At 52.8% G+C, this 19,369-nt stretch overlaps 5 protein-coding genes across 5 annotated transcripts; 3 read left to right on the top strand and 2 right to left on the bottom strand.

The window, feature by feature from the left end:
- Positions 1–450: 450 nt before the first annotated feature.
- On the top strand, positions 451–6,128 carry STEHIDRAFT_118527 (uncharacterized protein). Its single transcript, XM_007300139.1, has 6 exons — positions 451–677; positions 844–945; positions 1,012–1,381; positions 1,541–1,750; positions 2,022–4,266; positions 4,347–6,128. Exons 1-5 carry the CDS (start codon positions 507–509, stop codon positions 4,256–4,258), a joined length of 3,090 nt encoding a protein of 1,029 aa, XP_007300201.1. The 5' UTR covers positions 451–506; the 3' UTR covers positions 4,259–4,266; positions 4,347–6,128.
- Positions 6,129–6,656: 528 nt separating this feature from the next.
- On the bottom strand, positions 6,657–9,731 carry STEHIDRAFT_50154 (uncharacterized protein; the record flags this gene model as incomplete). Its single annotated transcript, XM_007299340.1, has 8 exons — positions 6,657–7,301; positions 7,396–7,989; positions 8,045–8,141; positions 8,199–8,374; positions 8,427–8,562; positions 8,640–8,868; positions 8,927–9,128; positions 9,195–9,731. The coding sequence occupies 8 exons, from the start codon at positions 9,729–9,731 to the stop codon at positions 6,657–6,659; spliced, it is 2,616 nt and encodes an 871-aa protein (XP_007299402.1).
- A 458-nt stretch (positions 9,732–10,189) lies between these two features.
- STEHIDRAFT_108031 (uncharacterized protein) lies at positions 10,190–14,987 on the top strand (the record flags this gene model as incomplete). Its single annotated transcript, XM_007300138.1, has 16 exons — positions 10,190–10,723; positions 10,784–10,947; positions 11,013–11,214; positions 11,284–11,614; positions 11,647–11,903; positions 11,972–12,100; positions 12,171–12,312; positions 12,362–12,796; positions 12,850–13,058; positions 13,118–13,304; positions 13,382–13,606; positions 13,672–13,735; positions 13,813–13,983; positions 14,172–14,181; positions 14,367–14,405; positions 14,670–14,987. 16 exons carry the CDS (start codon positions 10,190–10,192, stop codon positions 14,985–14,987), a joined length of 3,417 nt encoding a protein of 1,138 aa, XP_007300200.1.
- Positions 14,988–15,415: 428 nt separating this feature from the next.
- Positions 15,416–15,850, top strand: STEHIDRAFT_48463 (uncharacterized protein; the record flags this gene model as incomplete). The annotated part of the gene is made up of 1 exon (XM_007299199.1): positions 15,416–15,850. The coding sequence occupies one exon, from the start codon at positions 15,416–15,418 to the stop codon at positions 15,848–15,850; it is 435 nt and encodes a 144-aa protein (XP_007299261.1).
- Positions 15,851–16,915: 1,065 nt separating this feature from the next.
- STEHIDRAFT_42084 (uncharacterized protein) lies at positions 16,916–17,575 on the bottom strand (the record flags this gene model as incomplete). Its single annotated transcript, XM_007299172.1, has 1 exon — positions 16,916–17,575. A coding segment is annotated over one exon (660 nt), but the record flags the coding sequence as incomplete, so codon positions are not given.
- Between the last annotated feature and the right edge of the window lie 1,794 nt (positions 17,576–19,369).

Here is a 19,369-nt window from a genome sequence, read left to right as displayed (position 1 = left end):
GGGTGACTGGTAATGTACTGTAGCCTAATGGGGAGAGAACGGAGGGGAGGGGACGGCATCGGATGGGACGCAGGGAAGGAGGACGCAGTTGGATAGTCCGCTGGTGGCGGAGGAGCACTCGCTCGGTCGGAAGGCGAGAGCGAATGGGAGGGCGTCTGTAATAAAGGATGGACCCACAGCGTTGGTGCCTGCGAGAGCCGAGGAGCCGGCGAGTGCGCAAGCGCCTGGGCGGTGCAAGGACTGAGAGTTGTCGGTGGTAGCGCCGCCCCGAAAGGCAGGCGGATGGAAGTGCGCTTGGAGGGGTGCGTCCGGGGTCCCTGCTGGGCCGAGTGAGACGCCGCTGGGAGGATTGGATGTTCTCACGGAAGCTGTCTCCGGTTGTGGTTGGTGTGGCCTGCTCTGCTTATATATTCCAGCTCTCGAACGGCTGCTCGCTCGCTGGCTTTGATCCCAACTCGCCCTGCCCTCATCAGCCCTGCCCTCGTACCCACTCGCCACCTCTCGCAATGATGCAGTCTCTCCAAGCACACCAGCACACCCACTCCCACTCATCCAGCCCCCGCCGGTCCTCCTCCTCTGGAACGACCCCAAAGGCCTCAAAGAAGATCGGGGCGCCCAAGGCCAAAGGCGCCATCCGCGCCAAGTCGGGCTGCTACACCTGCAGGATCCGTCGCAAGGTAATCCCAACATCCTCTATTTCACATTAATTCAGCGCTAATTCTCTCCCCCACCGACTTCCACTCCTTCCCTCGATCTACGCGCTCGTCTGCCCCGCACCCCCGATTCGGCGTCTACTTGCCTCTTTCTTACCGCCGGCGTCATCCTTCCATCTCCACATTACAGAAATGCGACGAACAACCGAACGAACAGAATAGATGCCAGACCTGCGTCCGTCTCAGACTTCAATGTCTCGGTTTCGGCCAGAAACGTCCAGAATGGTTGAAGGTATGTCTTGCGCCACCCGTGTTTTTTACATAGCGCCACATGATATACTCAACAACTGTCGTCCAGGAGAACAACAACGTCACCGTCTTCCGTGAAAAGATAAAGGACTACCTCGCAGCACAAGGAATGATCAAGGGCCACGCAGGCTCCGCCGCCCGCAACGGCGACCAACAAGACATCCTCGTCCTCGTCGCCGATGCCCACGACCCTCACCACCACTCGCACTCGCACTCGCACTCCCGCTCTGGCCCTCCAAGCCCCTCTGCCAGCAGCAGGTCCATGTCCGCCTCCAGCGACGACCATGACCACCGGACGTCGTACGGCCAGATGAACACCTCGAATATCAGAGACAGGTCTGGCTCGGCACACTACCCTGCTTTGTCCTTGCCTCCCAGCCATCACGGCTACGGTGGGGCTTCAGGTGTGTACAAATTCGGTTGGTTGTTTGTTTGTTTGGTTTATCTCCTTTTGTCCACCCCCCACTTCTTTCCCCACGCCTGTCCCGATCTCCCGCTATCTTTCCTCTTTCGTGATCCCATCACTGTCACCTGTTGATACCGTGCATCTGGAACAATCGAACTGACTCTGGTCACAGCGGGCGGCTATGGCCTCCATCAAGAACTCAGCCCGGACTCGCCCCTCGAGCGGGGCCACATCAATTCCGACCTGATGTTGCCGTACACGACCGCGAGCACGATGTTGCAGCCCTCGTCGTCTGCGTCCTCCGTCTCGATTTCGTCTTCGTCGGTGGTGGGAGCGGCGGGAGGTCCCGGGGGTGGAGGTTCCGGTAGTCTACTTTCTTCTTGTAAGACAAGCTCCTCGTCGTACCGTTATTAGGACGTGTCTCCTTTATAGTATTAGCTGCGTCCCCTCCCCTTTCATTCTTCTCCATGCATGCCCACTCTTGATCCATCGACCCTCGCCTCGTCCGACTTCGCCTCTTTTCTGTCCGCCCGCTGTTGTGCTTTCTTGATTCGCCGCTTTTTTTCTTTTTCTTTCTCTCTATCTATGTAGTCAGTAATGTACTCAAAAAACCTCTATTCTACCCTCTGTCCTCTCCCCTCTCTGCATTGTAGGGCCACATAATAACAATCATCATCACAATCATCATCCGTCCGCCTCGTCCACGTCCTCACAACATCAGCAACAACAAAATCAAACGTTCGCATCAAACGGCGCGTACGCACCACAGACGCAGTCGTACGGTAGCACGAACAACGGCAGCGCGGTGTACGGCGGCGCCAGCACGACGAATTACAACAACAATAACAACGACAACTCGTCGGGCTTTCAGACAAATGCGGCTAACCCCTCGTCGGGCTACAATGTCAATGGTAACGGCAATGGGACAGGACCAGCCGCGGGGTTCACCGCCACGGGCTTCCAGAGCGCGCTCTCGCCTTCGTATAGCCATCAGTTCGCGGGATTGCTGTATGATGTCGACCAAGAAGACGCGAATGGCTACGTGTCCGGGGTTACGATCGCTGACTCCTCAGCGGGCGATGTGTCTGGCGCTTTGATGTTAGCCGGCACGTCTGGAGGTCTGGGTACGGGGTCACATATCCACGTTCACGGGGACGGTGGCGGAGGAGGTATCGGCGGTGGTGGAGGTGGAGGGGGAATGGGACCAGACACGACGGGCTATGGTTCGATCGGCCAGGGCATCTTCACGCCGCTGCTTTACGACCTCTCACATGACCAGAACGCGCTGGTGCGGCATTATCTGGACCATGTCCTCAATCGACAATATTTCCTCGCCGATAAGAACATCGCGAATTTCTTTTTGAGGGCTATACAGAAGAGTCCGGCGGCGAGGGACGCGGCGTGTTTACTGAGCGGACTGCATCAGCAGGCTCTGAGGCGGGGGATGAATCCGTATGGTTCTACTGCGCACGCAGGAGGGGGCGGGCCGTTCGGTGGCTCGTTGACGATGAATGGAGGAGGGAATGGGAATGGACAGGGGGGGATGATGAGGTACCTGACGTCGACGGAGAATAAAGAGGCGTTGTTGAGGATATGGAGTACGGTGAAGCGACATACGACGGATACGGGGATGGCCCCCACGGAGGACGAAGCGCTCAGTGGCCTCATCGTCGTTTCGGCGTATTTGTTCGATGGAGGGAGAGGCGCTTGGCATTCATTTTTGGAGGTCGCGGCGGATTGGGTGGAGAATGTGCTTAGTACGTGTGCGGGGAGTCCGACGAGCTCGACCTCGAGTTCGTATGGACATACGCATCATACGCAGGGGGGACCGTTCAACGCTGGGGGGTATGGGATGGGCCCGGGGTTGGGTGGAGGGATGGGAGGAGGGGGAGGGGGAGGGGGAGTGGAGGTGGGCGATGCGACGGATTTCTTGTTGAGGTGTACGGATAGCCAACGGTTTATTATCAAGACCACATTCTGGTTCGACATCCTCGCCTCGACGACCACCGGCAAATCTCCGCGCTTCCTGCCTTACTACCGCCAACTGTGGTCCGACCGGGCGTATATCGAGGACCCGATGTACGCCTCGCCGCAGTTATCGATGTTGAGCGTGATGGGATGCCATAATTCGACGGCATTAGCGATTGCGGAGATCAGTGCGTTGCAGGAGTGGAAGGAGGGACAGATGAGGAGGGGGGGTCTGAGTGTGGTTAACCTGGTGCATCGGGGGATGATGATTGAGGAGAGGTTCATTAATATACCTGGGAGTCCGGTCCATGGACATGGGATTTCGGTGTTTGGCGGTGGGAGCAGCAGCGATGTAGGTGGAGGAGGAGGAGGAGGAGGAGGAGGAGGGCAAGGATCGCCGACGTTGGGGACGACGGCGGCGGACAGTGCACGTCCGACCGAAGACGAACTGATCACTCGACGCCGACTCACCGCTAACATCTTCCGCGCGACAGCCAAAGTGTACCTCCACTCCGTCATATCAGGCGACTACCCTTCCTGTCCCGAGATCCGCTCAGGCGTGCAGGAGATGATTGCGCTCTTGCGAAGCATGCCGCCAGGGAAGACGTCGTTGTCCTCGTCTGTGTTGAGGAGCGTCGTGTTCGGGATCTGTTTGTGTGGGTGTTTGACGGATGTGAGGGAGGAGAGGGATGTTATGCTCAGGAGATTGAGGGAGGAGGACGAGCAGGCGGATGTGGGGAATTGTAGTGAGGCGAGGAGGGTGATGGAGAGGGTGTGGCAGTATAGGGATCAGGCGAGGATGACGGAGATGGGGATGTTGGGCCAGCAGCAGGGGGACGTGGGGACGGGGGAGATGGGGAGGTTGAAGGGGTGGAGGGAGGTTATGAGTGAGTTGGGCGCGGAGGCGTTGTTGCTTGTATGAGGCGGTGGGTGAGTAATTTTGCTGATTTTTTAACTGCTTCGTTGTTGGGTGATTTTGTGTGCTCACCCGGATTTTGTTACATATATAGTCGATCAACAACACCTGCTTTGATTGATCGATGTGCTCACCGCCGACCGCCCCCCAGTCCATGCGTCCGAATTTTTCGCATAATCTCATCTTTTGCCTTCGCCGTCCGAACTGCATTATATTACCCCCTCCCCCTCGCTTCGTTTCTCATCAGCCCGTCGTACCCTGCCTCTTACATTTCTCATCATCAACTTCATCATCTGCACCATCTCATCAGCACATTTCCCATCTCTCATGTTCCATCGCTCATCTCCCGCATGCCCGTCCCGCCCTTGTCTTGTTCTTTTTGTTTTGTCTTGTTACATTACATTCTCATCGTCCCATCGTTCCGTTCGAATCGCTTCTCCCATCGTCCCCGTTCTGCCCTGTTCTGAACACTCTTGCCACCCTCGCATCGTGATTCGTGATTCGTGATCACAAGGGCTTCGTGTCGGGCTTCAAGGCTGTACTAGTCACACCCTCCATCCTCCCCGTCCGGTCTTGAAGACTTTTACCACCCCTTCCATCTGGCATCGTTCGTGATCCAACCGACTTCGCATCTTCGTCTCGGGCGTCAAGCTACGCCATCCAATCTTCTCGCATACAGTTTCGGACCTCTTCCCCGTCGATGTTCGCCACCACGCCACCGGACAACTACCGGACAATACCTCCTCGGAGTCGCCTTCGAGTGGCGGGTGATCTAGCCATAATCGACGTTCCCCCCTTCGATAATACGGATACGCCACCGACCCCGACCCCGACCGACCGACCGAAGTTTCAGAACCCGCTGTTTACTCCGAGCCACCCTCCGACCTCCCTCGTCCTGGCCTTCGTCTTGGCCTTCGTCTTCGTCTTCTGCCGGCCGTTTTTCTCCGCGTTTCCGAGTGTATATACACACAAATGGAACAATGTTCAAGCATACCTATGGAACAAGTTCGAGCATACATATGGAACGGGATTCGACGCCACAGATGTTTCAGCATTCAGCAGGCCAGGCCGCTTGCTTCGATCTTTTTCGGCTTGCTGGCATGTCGTTCTCCATCAGTCCTTCGACTCGACGAGGTTCTCACCGTTCGCTTCGTCGTTGACGCCCACCTGCACCCGTATCCGCACCCGCATTCACGACATCGCCGGCGCTGATGGACCCCGAAGCACCGTTTCCTGCTTTGCCTTGTCAGCCTCGTCGCGGAGAGTAGAAGTTGGGTTTCGGAATCACGACACGACGGTCGCGCAGTGTGCGAGTCGCCGACGAAGTTGCCATTTATGTTGTGGCTTCTGCTGCAGTCTACGCTTCGACGGAAGCAAGGTGACTGCAGTAGGAGTCGGTTATGGCATCGGGATTGGGCGCCTATTGGGGGCGGTGCTGGACTGGCTGGCCTCAACTTCGTGCAAGGGCGTTGTCGCCGTTGGTTGCGGATGGATTTGTTTTTGTTTTTTCACCTTTCTTGCCTCGTGACCGTGATGACCTCGATAGACGTTCGTTTCATTTTTCTAGCATGTTTTTTTTCCCTCTCGTCGCCCGAAAAATGTTGTGCATATATGGTCTCCCTCTCTCGAATTCCTGGATCTCTCCTCTTCGTCTTTCCTGCAGTTGTGCTAATCAAGCTCCAAGTCTCGTTGTAATATACATCCCTCTCCCGTCCCGTTCTCGTTCTCCAATTGCCCCATGCTCTTCTTCGTCTTCATAGTCTAAAATTAACGGCTCCGGTTTGGATCGCCCGCCCGCCCGCCCGCCTGCCTGCCTGCATACCATACGTACGTGACCATCACAGTAACTTGCGCTTTTGAATACCCCACCAAACCCTTTTGACTTTCTTCCTCTCTCTCTCTCGAGTTTGCGTGCGCTTCCTCTTCGTCCTCTTTATACGACAAATCTTCTCTTTTTCTAAGTTCGCAGTTTTGTTTTCAGCTTTCAATCGGTCTTGAATCACAATAGTTCGAAAATTAATGGGTGTATGAATATGCGTTTGACGTTTTATAGTATCGTTGGTTCGTTGGGTCGTTGGTTCCGAGTCGTTGATGGGGTTTTTGTACTTATGGTTTCGTGAAGTGGAATGAATTTAGGTTAGTACTTACTGGACGTTCATGTCGTGCGTGAGTGCATCAGCAAAACGTCAAACGCCCTGGTGGCCCTGACGGCCCTGGCGGACCGATGCGCCAGGGTGCCACACAACCCAGGGTGATCAGGGCCGTCAGGGTGCTCAGTGTCCAGTGTCGCTGCTGGCCAGTAAGAGGTTGCTCGTTCCAGTGGTGGTGCTACTTGACCTCTGCCTTGCACAAGGGTATTGAGTACAATTGTTGTAGCCTGCATTGAACAAATGATACATGTATATTAACCTACTGTGCCAGGCCCCTCTTCATGACTATGATAATCTATGTACTTGTTAAGGTAAAAGGATTTGAAAGCAGTATGTGAGTCTGAAAATGCGAAGTCATAAGGTAACCGAGTCTCGCCATAGACACCAATAAGATGACAAGAACGTGCAATACAATCGAGATGAACGACACCGACGGTACGCTTCGGACCGACCTTCTCGGGCGCCACAATCCACATCCCCGTGACGGGATCAGGACTCTCGCCGACTGGATGCATCCACTCAACCACAGCACAGGGGTATTCTTCATCACCGTGAGGGACACCCAAAAACATGAGCACTCGCCCAACTACCATGCCATCCATGACCTCATCCTCTGAGCCGTTCTGAATAAGCACCGTGTCTCGTCGTTCCCACCGTCGAAAAAACAGGGGAGTGCTGCGAATAATCTCGGAGTGCATGCCAGTAGGGCCAGCCAGCTCGCTGGGAGCATACCAGGCGGCACGAGCACTATGATAGACGGAGAGCTTGTCATCAATGTCGGGGAGCCTAGCGATGGGGACACGCTCGGCATCTAACTCGGGGTCAGGGTAAATTTGATCGTAGAGAAAGCGACGGAGGAGTATTTCGAGCTGAGGGAGTCCAGATGTTTCGGAAAGGTCCTCGACAAATGGACGAGACTCTGAAACGATTGTGTGAGAAAATGAGAGGGGAAAAGCAAAAGATACACGTACGGACTCGTTTTGCCATCACAACATCAACTGGCGCTGGCTCCGAGTCGATATCCTCCACGTCGATAACCAATTTCCCCTCATTATATGCCTTCACCTTTTCCGCGTCGTTCGTCTCTGCCTCATCTTCCTTCTCCACATGTAGTCTTGGACGATAAAACCCCACCTCCTCGTAAGCCGCCCTCCGAACGTTCCCATTAAGCATGCCCCTTGCACCAAAGTCTACCCGAGCCGCTGCGATCTTCCCAAGGCGGACATTCTTCTGTATAATTTGCTCGAGTGGTTCGTTACGGTTTGAATCGCGCCACGGCTCCTTGACGGCCTTGATATGCTTCGATTCCGTGATGGACGAGCATAGGCCGTTCGGCGAACCAAACAACCTGATACTACGAACATAGTGAACGAGTGCGTGCTGGCGTGGGAGAGCGAAGTTCGCACGGACTCCCTCTTCGACAAAGACCGTGCGGTACGTATGGAATCGTTGAAGGGCAGCGTCCATTTCAGCGAGCGACTTTTCGGTATGAGAAGGTCGGCGGGCGATGTAGCAGAAATCGAGAAATGCTACAACTGCTTTGACAACGCGATCAGGGACGTGGCCAACGATTGCCGGAATGTAAACCTTTACCCTCGAGGTAAGTCCGGCACGCCGAAAGGAATGAGGGAAATTAACGGACCTTCATTAAGGCTTTAGTGTCATCCCCGGTCCATTGCGTGAAGTTCAAACCACTGGAAAAGCGGCGAAGTCCCGGGAAGGCAGGAACAGCAGCGATTCTGAAACAGAATTTGATGAGCTTATATAGTTCTAGAGACAAAGTCAAAAGGTTTCACCTGCGATCAATGTCGTCGAGCTTCATTTTCGCTTCGGCGGGACTGTTGTAGAGCTTGATGTAGTCTTCAACCCACTGAACAAGGTGGTCCTTGAAGGTACCCTTGATGACTTGATGGAGTAGGTCGGGTGTGAGGAGTTCATGGATGTCGGCTCGAGGGAAGTGAGACGTGAAGGGCTGGGGAGGTGTTAGGGTCAATCAACGCGCAAAGCAAGGGCGAGGTGCGTACAATCACGTTAGCGACCACTCCAAATGCATCCCAAAGGACTCCTGGATCACCGGCGTATGTTTCTTGAAGTGTTTCGACGTACTCACGGAACCGCGGCCGTCCGATCTCATCCAGCGCTTGTGGCCGCGAGAAACATCTATGGCATCATCGTCAGTGTACACCTTGTGGGGCACATGATCAAGCTAGGAAAACAAGAAGACGAGTCGCACTCACTTAGGGCACCAACCCTGAACAATACCTGCAAGGATCACTTGCTCCGGGTAATCTGCGATGAAGGGGCCGATCTCGTAGATGGCACGACGGTAGTGTCCATCAGGACAACGTACGAGCTCGGGAGTAGTCATTGCATCCTTCAGGGGCATGAGGATTTGAGCGATCGAGGCGTGGTATAGTTGTTTCTTGAAGAGTCGAAATTCGGCGTCATTCTCACTTTCGCGCGCGGCTGTGAGCATAAGATGCGTAAGTCGGATTTAGCAGCAGAAAGGAGACTGAGAATCTACCTTTTGGGGTGGCAAGGAACGCAATAGGAATTAGAGCATCACGATGTGCACGACGTAGGTCGTTGTGCACGTTTCCTGGTGAAGTGTACACCGGGTGAAACTCCTGGTTGCCCGTTGCCACGGAAACTGTGGTCTTGTCAGCTCCAAGGATGATGGGGACTAGCATTGATCCGTGAGTGGTCGGATCAGCGGCGATCTCAGTCTACAGCGATAGTTCAGTGAAAAAGGTTGGACTTGGGCAAGAACAGCTAAGTAGGGAAAAACATACTGCTTTATCCCATGCCCAAACCGACGACATGAGGTTCGAGTACGTCCGTTCGCCTTTCACCCAACGCTTGTATGGTCGTGTATCAAACTTGCCTTCGAAGTCTCGACTGCTAAGCATTCCATGATAGGCCTCTCTTATATCGCGTGTGTGAATGACGAACTCTTCGCGTTTCCAGGATGGCGATGAGGCATCAACGGGACCATTCCAGCGGACGATGAAGGAAGTCCACGACGTTGGGCCTACTTTGATGGCATCGATGGCGGCTAAGAGCTCCTTGTAGTTGTCGTAGAAGCCGCCGGTTTCGCTGTTTTCACCTTGAAGGATGCGTTGGGCAGCGAGAATGTCGAGGAGATGGTTGACACCTGTTATTGACGAGTGAGCCTGTTCATAGTGATACTCAACAAACTCGAAGTTGGCCCTGTTCGCGAACGGGTCCCATTTGAAAGGATGTGGAAGCGGAAATGATGGAGGAACACTGGGGTCGAGTGGCGCTCCTTCACGATCATAGGGTGTCGCTAAACATGAGCCAGTCAGCATGAGGAACTTCAAAAGGAGTACAAGACGAACCATTGAGCTTGGTGTGGTAGTGTTCTTGGACTTGGGGATTATCTGGGATCGGATTGCGATGATACCGCTTATAATGGCTCGAGAGCACGGAACGAGTGGGGAATGATTTACTGCAAGAGTTGCAAAAAAAGCCCATGAAAATCAAAGTATATGCCAGAAAGATGGTAAACAAGCGCATCATGAAGATGATACAGACAAGACAAGAGCTGGGAGGACCACCAGACGACTGACAGCAACAATGTGGTTGGCTAAGACCACGTGCAATAATTTGCATTGAAGGTTGGGGGCCACGGCGACGTGTCCGAGATTATGGTTGCTCGTTGTTCCTCCCCATTGCACGTCGCTCACTGGCACCTGGTCTACCAATACCGTCTTTTTCTCCTTCTTTCAACTCTCTTTGCCTCGTGCAGGGAGTTTCCTACTTGTGCATGAATCAGCCAACAAAAGGAGTGGCGCGCACGGCCGAGACGAAGCGCAAGACGCGTTCGAAGGCCACCACAAGCGCGAAAGGCTCGAAAATCACCTCACCTATTCCAACAACAACCAGCTCTACGCGGCTAGAGACCCCCGCTGATGAAGCTCCAGTCATATCACTCCAGAAAGGACCAGACAGCGGACGCTCGGCAGGCAACGCTCCGACTCAGTCAATAACGACGCGTCCGGTTCGATCTACTGCTGACCCGCACATCCTCGTCACGAAGGGGATAAATCGTCGCTTCCAGGAAGACATTTCTGATGCTGCTCAGGCAAAGAGAAGTGATAAGGCGGAGCAGGAGCGAAGGAAGGAGTTGGCTGCAGCGGAAAAGGCGGAGAAGTTGAAGACGCAGAACGAGAAGTTGAGAGGTTTGATGGCGAAGAAGCAACAACAGGTGCTTCAGGAGGCAGCTGGCGAGTCGGACGAGGGCGAGAGTGATGAGCAGAACGAGGGCATGGAGGTCGATGAGAACGAGGAGAGGCCACAGGTATGTCGTGTGTCCTGATCTCGATCATTTACGTGTCAAACGAGCTGAATATATCAATAGACCGCAAGAAAAGGCAAGGCAGTCCCCGCGAAAGCGCCCAAGCAGTCCGAAAAAGAGAAGAAGGAGCAGCGTGTGAAAGCTGCTCGTGGTGCTGCTCAGCTCGATGCCACGACCGATGACCCTCCTGTTATTTCTCTGCAGCAGAAGCGTTCTGCAGATAACGTGTAAGCCTGTCTCACTGAAATGACGTCTGACCTTTCTTATTCATGTATTTGAACTACTTATGCAGAGCGATCGAGCGTGAAGCACCACAGAGCAAAAAAGCGAAGGCCACCGTCGAAGCATTTGACCCCGAGTGGGCTGCTGCCAACATTTCCAAGCCGCTTCAGAAGAAAACAAAGAGCAAGAAGAAGGTCATAGGAGAAGGGTTGCAGGATGATGACGTTCGAACGGAGCGTGAGGATGTGGATTTGGTCCAACGTGGGGCGCAGGTGCGCATGCAGCAGTCGACCTGATTTGGTATTGTTCAACAGAGCTAACCTCTCTGTATCCTCACTTAGCTTGTGAAGGTTGTTTTACCCGAGGCTACGGACACGACGGAGAGCTTGAAGAAGGACCAGAAGAAGTCTCGCCGATCGCCGACAGAGCCTGCAGAGGGCAAGTCTCGTGCATTCGATGCTCTTGCCAGCTTCGAACAAGCCATCTACAAAGTATCATACCTACCCTCGGTCCTTGAATTTGCTGGCAGCGTGAAAAAGCCTGGTCCTTATGACCTTGATCACGGCCCGAAACGCCTACTTCTTACTCGCATGCGCCATGTTTTCAAGGAGCTGGTCTCGGAGGACGAGTATTACGATATAAAACCCGGGGACCTCTTGTGCACAGAGGCAAGTCAACCCCATACTCATTTGACCTACATTCAGCTGACTGTGATGCTGTCGAGCATCAGACTCGTCAATCGGCCATTGAGTGGCGTCTTCGATTCGGCCCCCTGGGTGTCTTCGTCGTTACTCAGGCAATAAGGAACAAATTTGCCCCCGACACTGACGTGACTGACAAAGGTGCGGAGAAAGCTATCACGACTTTACTCAAGGCCAAGCAACCAGCGATCAGACGGTTTGTTGCTGCCGCTACCGGTGAAGGTGGGGAGGCATTTTGGGCCACACCTGGGAAAGTGGGGGTGCGTCTGTGCAAACTTACGTCTCCATATGATTATTTATTCACATCTCACTCTCTTTTCTTGTACAGGAACGTGCCGGTGCTCTGTTCTCGAGATACATTCTCGAGACCGTTGCCTGTGCACACCTTCAGTTTGTTCAAGGCTCGATCGGCGGGTGTGGACCACCGTACGGGGCAATTGCCCTTGCATTGGCAGCGGTACCAGCGTTATCACATCTCTAATGGGATATATCTACTGACACATCTGCTTTCCTTCGTATTGGTATAGGTCGAACGTGGTTTTGGCGCCTGGAAAACAGGCGAGTTCAAATCACCAACACCGTGGGGCTCTGATAAACAGTGGAAGAAGAATGTTGAGGATTGGCGCGACAAGTCCGTTATGGTTCAGTTTGGTGGTTCGGACCCTTCATGTACGTTGGTCGTCTTTCTCTGTGTCTTTGCAAACTAATAATCTCCCAGTTGTTCAGAGATTCGTCGTGGCGGCTCTGAAGTATCTGCCCGCCAAGGACGAGTCTCGTCTATCGCCAAAACAGGTGGAAAGCAATGCACGTGCTATATTTGACGATCCTGCCCCCGACCCATCGAGCACAGCTACAGAGCCAGATGGAGTCTCAGATCAAGATGACGAAGTGGGTGAAGGCGAGGACGAGGTTGAAGGCGAGGACGATATTGAAGGCGAGGCTGCAGGTGTAGAGAAGGGTGAAGGTGAAGGCGATGACGAGGTCGAGGGCGATGGCGAGGGCGAGTTCGAAGGCGAGGAAGACATTACGGGCGAGCACTCAGTCAAGGCCGGGGTTGCAGACGATTCAGGCGATGATGACAAGACGAGTAGTCGAGCACTTGAGCCTGAGGAGGCACCGTCTTCGCCGGTCGGAATGATAGTCGACGACGACGGTACGATCCTTGCTCTCAACCTCGCATTTCTCACACTGATCAACGCACTGAAGGCTGGAGGCCGGAGACCTGTTGTGTCAAGGTCACAACAGTCAGCATGATCAACAATGCGGAGCCAGATCCCAAGCTAGCCCCAAAAGATCCTGACCTGACGTCGAAGCTCATCGCTTCGACCTGGACCGACGATGATGCGCAAGTACACGGCCTTCGAGTAGGATACGAGGCTTTGCGAGTGGGGCTCGGGCCATACAGTATATTCTCAGTGCGTCACCATCCTTTCATCTAATGACCTTACGCGTCTGAACTGCCTCGTTTACTTAGGCTGAGCTGAGGCTCCCTACAGCCAACAACCACGCCAATGCCGTAGTACTACAGCCAAACATTGGCCCGTACGACGGCTGGGACATCTCTAATGTCGTCACCGGAGAAGCCTTGTATCTCGTCAGTGCAAATCACTACGCTGAGAGGTTCAACAGGCTCCTGGCGAATCGGAAAATCGAGGCAGCCCGTGAGTTCAAGCTATCACTTACCCTTGTAGTACTGGTCTTGCTACTAACCTAGCACGATACCTTGTAGTTGTTTCAGTTGTGGATGCTTGCATTCTCGAGGAGCCCAAAGACCGCCATCCGCGACGCATGTGGCTTCACATTTCCGAAGAGATCAACTGGAATAATGTCGAACGTTACCGCATCGCCAGGCCCACACCAAAACCATCGACCATCGCGCTGAAGATCACCGCCACGCTCGACGCGTTCACGCACTATCTACATGTTCACCGTGGTAAGAGGGATGTATGTGATGAATTCTATTGTGAGTCTTTACTCTGTCTCTTCTGAGCCGATTAACACGACTGAACTCGAGTCCTTCACATGTAGATGTTCCTCAGGTTTTGGCCACAGGCGAGGTTAAGGCCGTCGTAGCCTATATTCGCAAGCACTCGTACGTTGCTCAATCATACTTGTTTCGTCTTTAGAACAGCCTGCTGAATCCTGATTGCTCACGTTGATGATACTCAGTCACACTGAAGAGGGTAGGTACTGGTACAGTGACGGGGGTTACAAAAAGATGACGAAAGCTTGGGGGTATCACAGATGTAACGCGATCTGTGAGGGGTTGAAGTTATTCTCGCCGAGTGACTGTACTACCGACGCGGAGGACAGATCCTTCGCAAATGATGCGGTCAATCCGTACGCGACCCCTCTTCGTAGATGATTTCTCCTCAATCTGAACAGTGATACATACTGCTTTTTTTTTTTACCTCTTCCGTGTGCTCACATAGACTATTAGTATGCCCGGCTCTTTCTGCATTATGTTGAAACCTATACCACCGTGCATTATACCACATCATTTTACCGCTGTACTCCTTTACCCGCAGTACCTCACTCGTAAGTTAGACGACTCACGGCGAGACGGCCCTGGCGGCCCTGGCCACCCTGATAAGGATTCCGAACCGGCTCTGATGACGCGTGAACGACACTGAGACCCTGAACGCACTGAACACCCTGAGGACCCCTCTGCCAGGGCGCTCAGGGCGCTCAGGGCGATTGTCGTTTTGCTGATGTGAGTGTAGGGTGAGGGTATGCCTGAGAACACGTCGCTAACCTCCCAAGTGAGTGTCGCTACTTCGCATCACAACCATTGTGATCACTTGTCTGATACTTTTTCTCGTACAGCTGTGATTGTTGTGACTAGGCGACTATAGACTGGGGGAAGTGTCGACTTCGTCGCCGGACACCTTGCTTGAGATAAAAAAATTTGTAATATATACAACCTCTTATCAGAAGAGTGAAGCGGTGTATTGGATGCAATTGACGTTCGGGAAATGAAAAGCTAAGCTATAAGGTAGTACTATGTTGAACACGGATTGAACCAGACGAAATCCATTGTCAATATGTATTTGGGAAAGTACCAAACAGTCAAATGGGTCACTCCACGCAAGATATACACTCTGGCCGTGCATCAGGACAGCACCCCGCGCCAGAGACGACTCAAACGCACAGGTCTTCAAGTCGTTGCCGAGTTCGCCATGGATATGAGGGTTACGGTGACAACAAATCTGGAGATAGACATTGATATCACGAGTGGGGCTCGAGGCACGACCTCCAACATTATTCTGGATGAGGGCAAACAACAATATCATGATCCGACCACATGGCGGCCGCGGGCACGGAGCTCGAACATAGCAATTTGAACGTCTACGTCCCCCACCGCTTCAGGCTTACTGGGGCAAAACTAGTAAAAGCCTCTCAGTCGCTCTTATACAAAGGGCTGAAACAAAAGGAAAACACACCTGTCCGCACTAGAACCAGCAGGGAACTAGACGAAGCACGCCAAGGGGTAAAAAACCTATGCCGCAGAACACTTACGGATGCACAGCTATGGAATTCCATACGCCACAGAGATTTCTCCAGAACGTACCGGACGTTCATATGGAGAGTACTGCACGTCGGCTTCAAGTGCGGGACCTACTGGTCAAACATCACAAACTACGAGCACCGGGGGAAATGCCCGTGCTGTAACGACACTGACGAAACAATTAAGCACATACTTACCGAATGTTCAGCGAGGGGATGAATCCTGATCTGGAGCCTGGCCAGGAGGCTCTGGGAAGGTAAAGGCATGCAGTGGCCGAACGACTTTGGCTACGGAACGATTCTGGGATGTGGAGTGAGTGGATTCAAAACGGAAGGCGGAAAGAGATTGTCTGGTGCGAACCGCCTGTGGCGCATCCTGATCTCGGAGTCAGCTCACCTCATATGGAAGCTGCGCTGTGTACGCCGCATACAACACGAAGACGACCCAAATAAATACCCGTCTCACAACGAGATACACAATAAGTGGGTTTTCACTATAAACCAAAGGCTCTCCTTGGACCGAAGCGCGTGCAACAAGCGGAAATTCGGACCAAAAGCTACAAGACCAGATCTCGTGCTCAAAACCTGGAACGGGACTCTCTTCAACGAAAAAAACCTGCCAGAGAACTGGCTCTGGCAGGCTGGGGTTTTAGTAGGTATACCACCAAGGAGGCCTCGTTTACCGAGACCGGACGGGTGATAGCCCTACACTGTTCGACATCTAGTCGTTCGTGCGTAATGCATTTCCCCAGGGTTTTTGCCATTTTGGACTGCGGGGTGAGATTCCCCGCCCACCGACGATGAGGCGGAAGAGGGTTGCCTTTGGCGATTGCTCGACGCTGAGTTCAACCAAAAAAAATCATGATGGAGACGAGTCAACGATCGTGCTTCATTACATGCCAACATGCATCCTTGGCGAACTAGACCGCACACACGCCACACAGCTAGAAGGTTTGCCACGCAATGTCATAGAAGCAAAGACCGAAGATGAGAGTCCAAACACAGCGAGGGGCCACAGTAGATTGCACCGTCAAGCAACATCAATTCCGAGTCCCCATGACAGCTGTGTACGGCTTCACAGATTTCCGGGCACAAGGACTCCCGGCTGCACTGAGTGACATTGCCTCGCCTCCGAGAAGAGAGTTGAACCTGTTCGATCTTAATGGATATTGTCGCGAAGTTCAGGGAGATCGACTGTTCGACTGCTTCGGGCTTTCGAAAACAAACTCTTGCTGAAGGGACACTGCGCAGAGTAGATGGCGGAGGATGGCAGGCTGGGCACGTTGTATTGCCCAGAAATTGTGGAAGTGCGTTGCCCAGGTCTAGCTGGAGTTTGGCGACATTGCAATAGCAGTAAGTACCGGAATACCAACGTCGTTGAGGTTCGAAGCGAGAACGCACGACGAGATTGGTTTATTCTCAGTGGACGGCATACGCCGGGAGTACCGGGGAACGCCGGTTGATGCTGCGTTGTTCTTCCCACGATTTGTGGGTGTCCAGAGACCTTGCAAGCAAGGTGACTACCCAGAAATGTCACCCCTCTTTGTTTCGTTCGCCATGTGTGTATCTCAACCGCGGAGAATTGAATTATCTACAATATTTGCTCTCAAGGCTCTGAGTTCAATGACAACTCGAACTTGCCGTCATAATTCCAATATAAAAGCATGTCAAATGCCTTGGCCTCGTTTATATGAGACTCGATACAGGGAGAAAATATCTTCACCCAGTTCGGCCACTGTTCTCCTTCGTATTGCCACAACCGACTGGACGCTCTAGAATAATCCCAAAAATATGGATACCACCCTGCAAGCTCCCAGTCAAATATCCCCGTTATCCGCGGACGTCCAGCCACGCTAATGTCGACCATGATATTTTCCGGGAGGAGATCACCATGAGTGAAGGAAGAAGGGTGTTTAAGGTCGAACGCGTCGAGGACGCGCTTTATCTTCTCGTCTGATACGATAGCTGGTGGACTGGCTTTGATGAAGTAATCGAGGAAGTCATAAGCGCAGGTAGCGCTGCATGGGTTGGCCCTCATTTCCTGCTGAAGTGACCATGGTAAGCGCGTAAAGAAGCCTTGATGATAACGACCCTTCTTCCCGACCATCTCCCAACCTCCCATCGAGTCCAGCGTGCGCAGCTGACCCAAATACTGACTCAATTGTTTTGACAGGTGAACACAAGATTCTTCGTCGAGGTCAGCAAGGACGTCGATCATCCTGACTCCGGGCAACTTCGTCATGACAATGTAGCCCATCCGGGGTCGGTTTGGTTTGACGTATTTGTCTTCCTCCTCGGAGAGGTAGGAAAGAGGGACGGGAGTCGGTATAGTCGTATACTTTCGTACGAGTTCCATCGCCAGAAACTCTGACCTCCATACGGTCCATCCATATTTGACGACAAGCCCTCCTGGAAGCTCTCTAACTTGTGCAGGGGATTGAGAGTCAGGCGCTACTAGATTAATGCCAGCAGCGATTGACTCTTTGATGGAGGTAAGGTTATGAATATCGATTGATGGGCGAATCGCGGTCACTGCGAAAAATGCAAAAGTTGAGATGATGTAGGCGCCAGCTCTAATAACGGGAGAGACACGCTGCAACATGAAACCTACTGATTGACAGATGATATGGCCGCAGAATAGAGTGCTCTTGAATCTGCAATTTGACGGACGACAGACGAGAGAAGGAGAACACGGGATAGTACCTGTCTGCTGATTTCGAGTGACGACAGCAAACAAGGAAGCGCTTAAATATCCTTCAAGTTCCAGGCCGGAGTCAATTTTTCTCACGCCCCCACTGCTTACGCCATTCTATTGTTTCGGGGCCAGTCCCGGAAAGTACACAATAGACGGCTTCGAACTTGTTGGTCACAAAAGTAGATGATGCCGCATGGTCAATTGCAGGCTGTTGTCGCTTCAAATGGGCGTACTCTTGGCAATTAGCATACTTACAGGGCCTTGCGTCTCACCACTTTTGTATTATTGCAAGTACGTGGCAGCGATTTCATCCGCCGTTCCCTACTACTTACTCTGGGTTTCTGAGCACTAGTACTCACTAGTAGCTTAATGACTCTGGCATGTTAGTAGTGGGTGACTTTCTGTAGAGGGTCTCACAAATTCTAGAGGCCTAGATTGCTACGGAAAGTCACCCAGTATCGCTCTCGTTGAGGTCATTTCAGTCTATGCTATGTGTCCGACTCAGATCGCACAGGTGTCGCAGAGCTAGGGGCTTCTGGAGATGTTTTGCTAAATGTAGGTACAATACGAAACGCCTCGTGTCGCCAGTGGCGTGTACAAGGAAGAAAGGTTTGTTAAGGTGGAAAAGTGTTTGGCACGCGAACTTTATTGTGCTGACTGAGGCATAACAGGCTGCTGATCGCCTGTTTTGCTGAATGCAGCTACAATACAGGGCGCCTCCGAGTATCGGTGGCGCGTACAAGTGTTTAACACGCGAAGTTCATCCGACTAAGGCATACAGGCTGCTGATAAGTTGATTGTTATGCTCAATGTAGCTACAACACAGAACCCCTTGTTCCAGTGGCGTGTAAACGTGTTTGATACACGAAGTTTATGGGGTTTTTGTACTTATGGTTTCGTGAAGTGGAATGCACTGGGTTTCTGCTTATTGTATGTCGGCGCAGGGTGAGGGTGAAATGTCCCCGGCAGGAACGTGGCCCACGGGACACGAAATCTGCCAGGGTCGGATCTGCTCGCACTCCGAGTCTCCCTTGTGTCGTAGAGGATTCTGCAGAGCACATAATATTACAGTAAAGGACATCCAGCTCATGCGAGCCCTAGTGATCTCGATATATTTTGAGTACTAATTGGCCTTTGCGTCTAACTATGCCTCACAAGAACGGCTTCGCTGATTCACCCTACGAATCGGGTGCCGCGGTGTCGCAGGATGTCAAACGTCCAGGGCTTGTCTTCTGACTCTTCTCTGTTGATTGGTAAGTACTTACCATATGAGGGTACAATTGACAAAGCCTCGTGTCAGTGGCGGGTATGATGAGTGTCTGACATGCGAAAGCCTGTTGTGCTGATCGAGTCGGGATATACGAAGTTCGCGCAGCACTTAGATTAGACGGTAGCACAAGTCGCCTATGCTCCGGGAGACAGAGATAACCAATAATCATGAACGATAGTTCTCAGTAGGGAACGGACGATGACATTGGAGCAGGCTAGATAAATTTGAGGCCCGAGAGCGAGGTGCTTCCGACG

This window comes from Stereum hirsutum, assembly GCF_000264905.1.
Source record: "Stereum hirsutum FP-91666 SS1 unplaced genomic scaffold STEHIscaffold_2, whole genome shotgun sequence".
In the NCBI taxonomy this organism is placed as follows: domain Eukaryota; kingdom Fungi; phylum Basidiomycota; class Agaricomycetes; order Russulales; family Stereaceae; genus Stereum; species Stereum hirsutum.
This window is presented reverse-complemented; position numbering and strand designations above follow the sequence as displayed.

Excerpts from the sequence above, each read along its gene's own strand:
- STEHIDRAFT_118527 (XM_007300139.1), top strand. The coding sequence starts at position 507 with ATGATGCAGTCTCTCCAAGCACACCAGCACACCCACTCCCACTCATCC. Across the intron at positions 1,382-1,540 it reads TTCAGGTGTGTACAAATTCG|CGGGCGGCTATGGCCTCCAT; the intron begins GTTGGTTGTTTG and ends CTCTGGTCACAG. Across the intron at positions 1,751-2,021 it reads CGGTAGTCTACTTTCTTCTT|GGCCACATAATAACAATCAT; the intron begins GTAAGACAAGCT and ends TCTGCATTGTAG.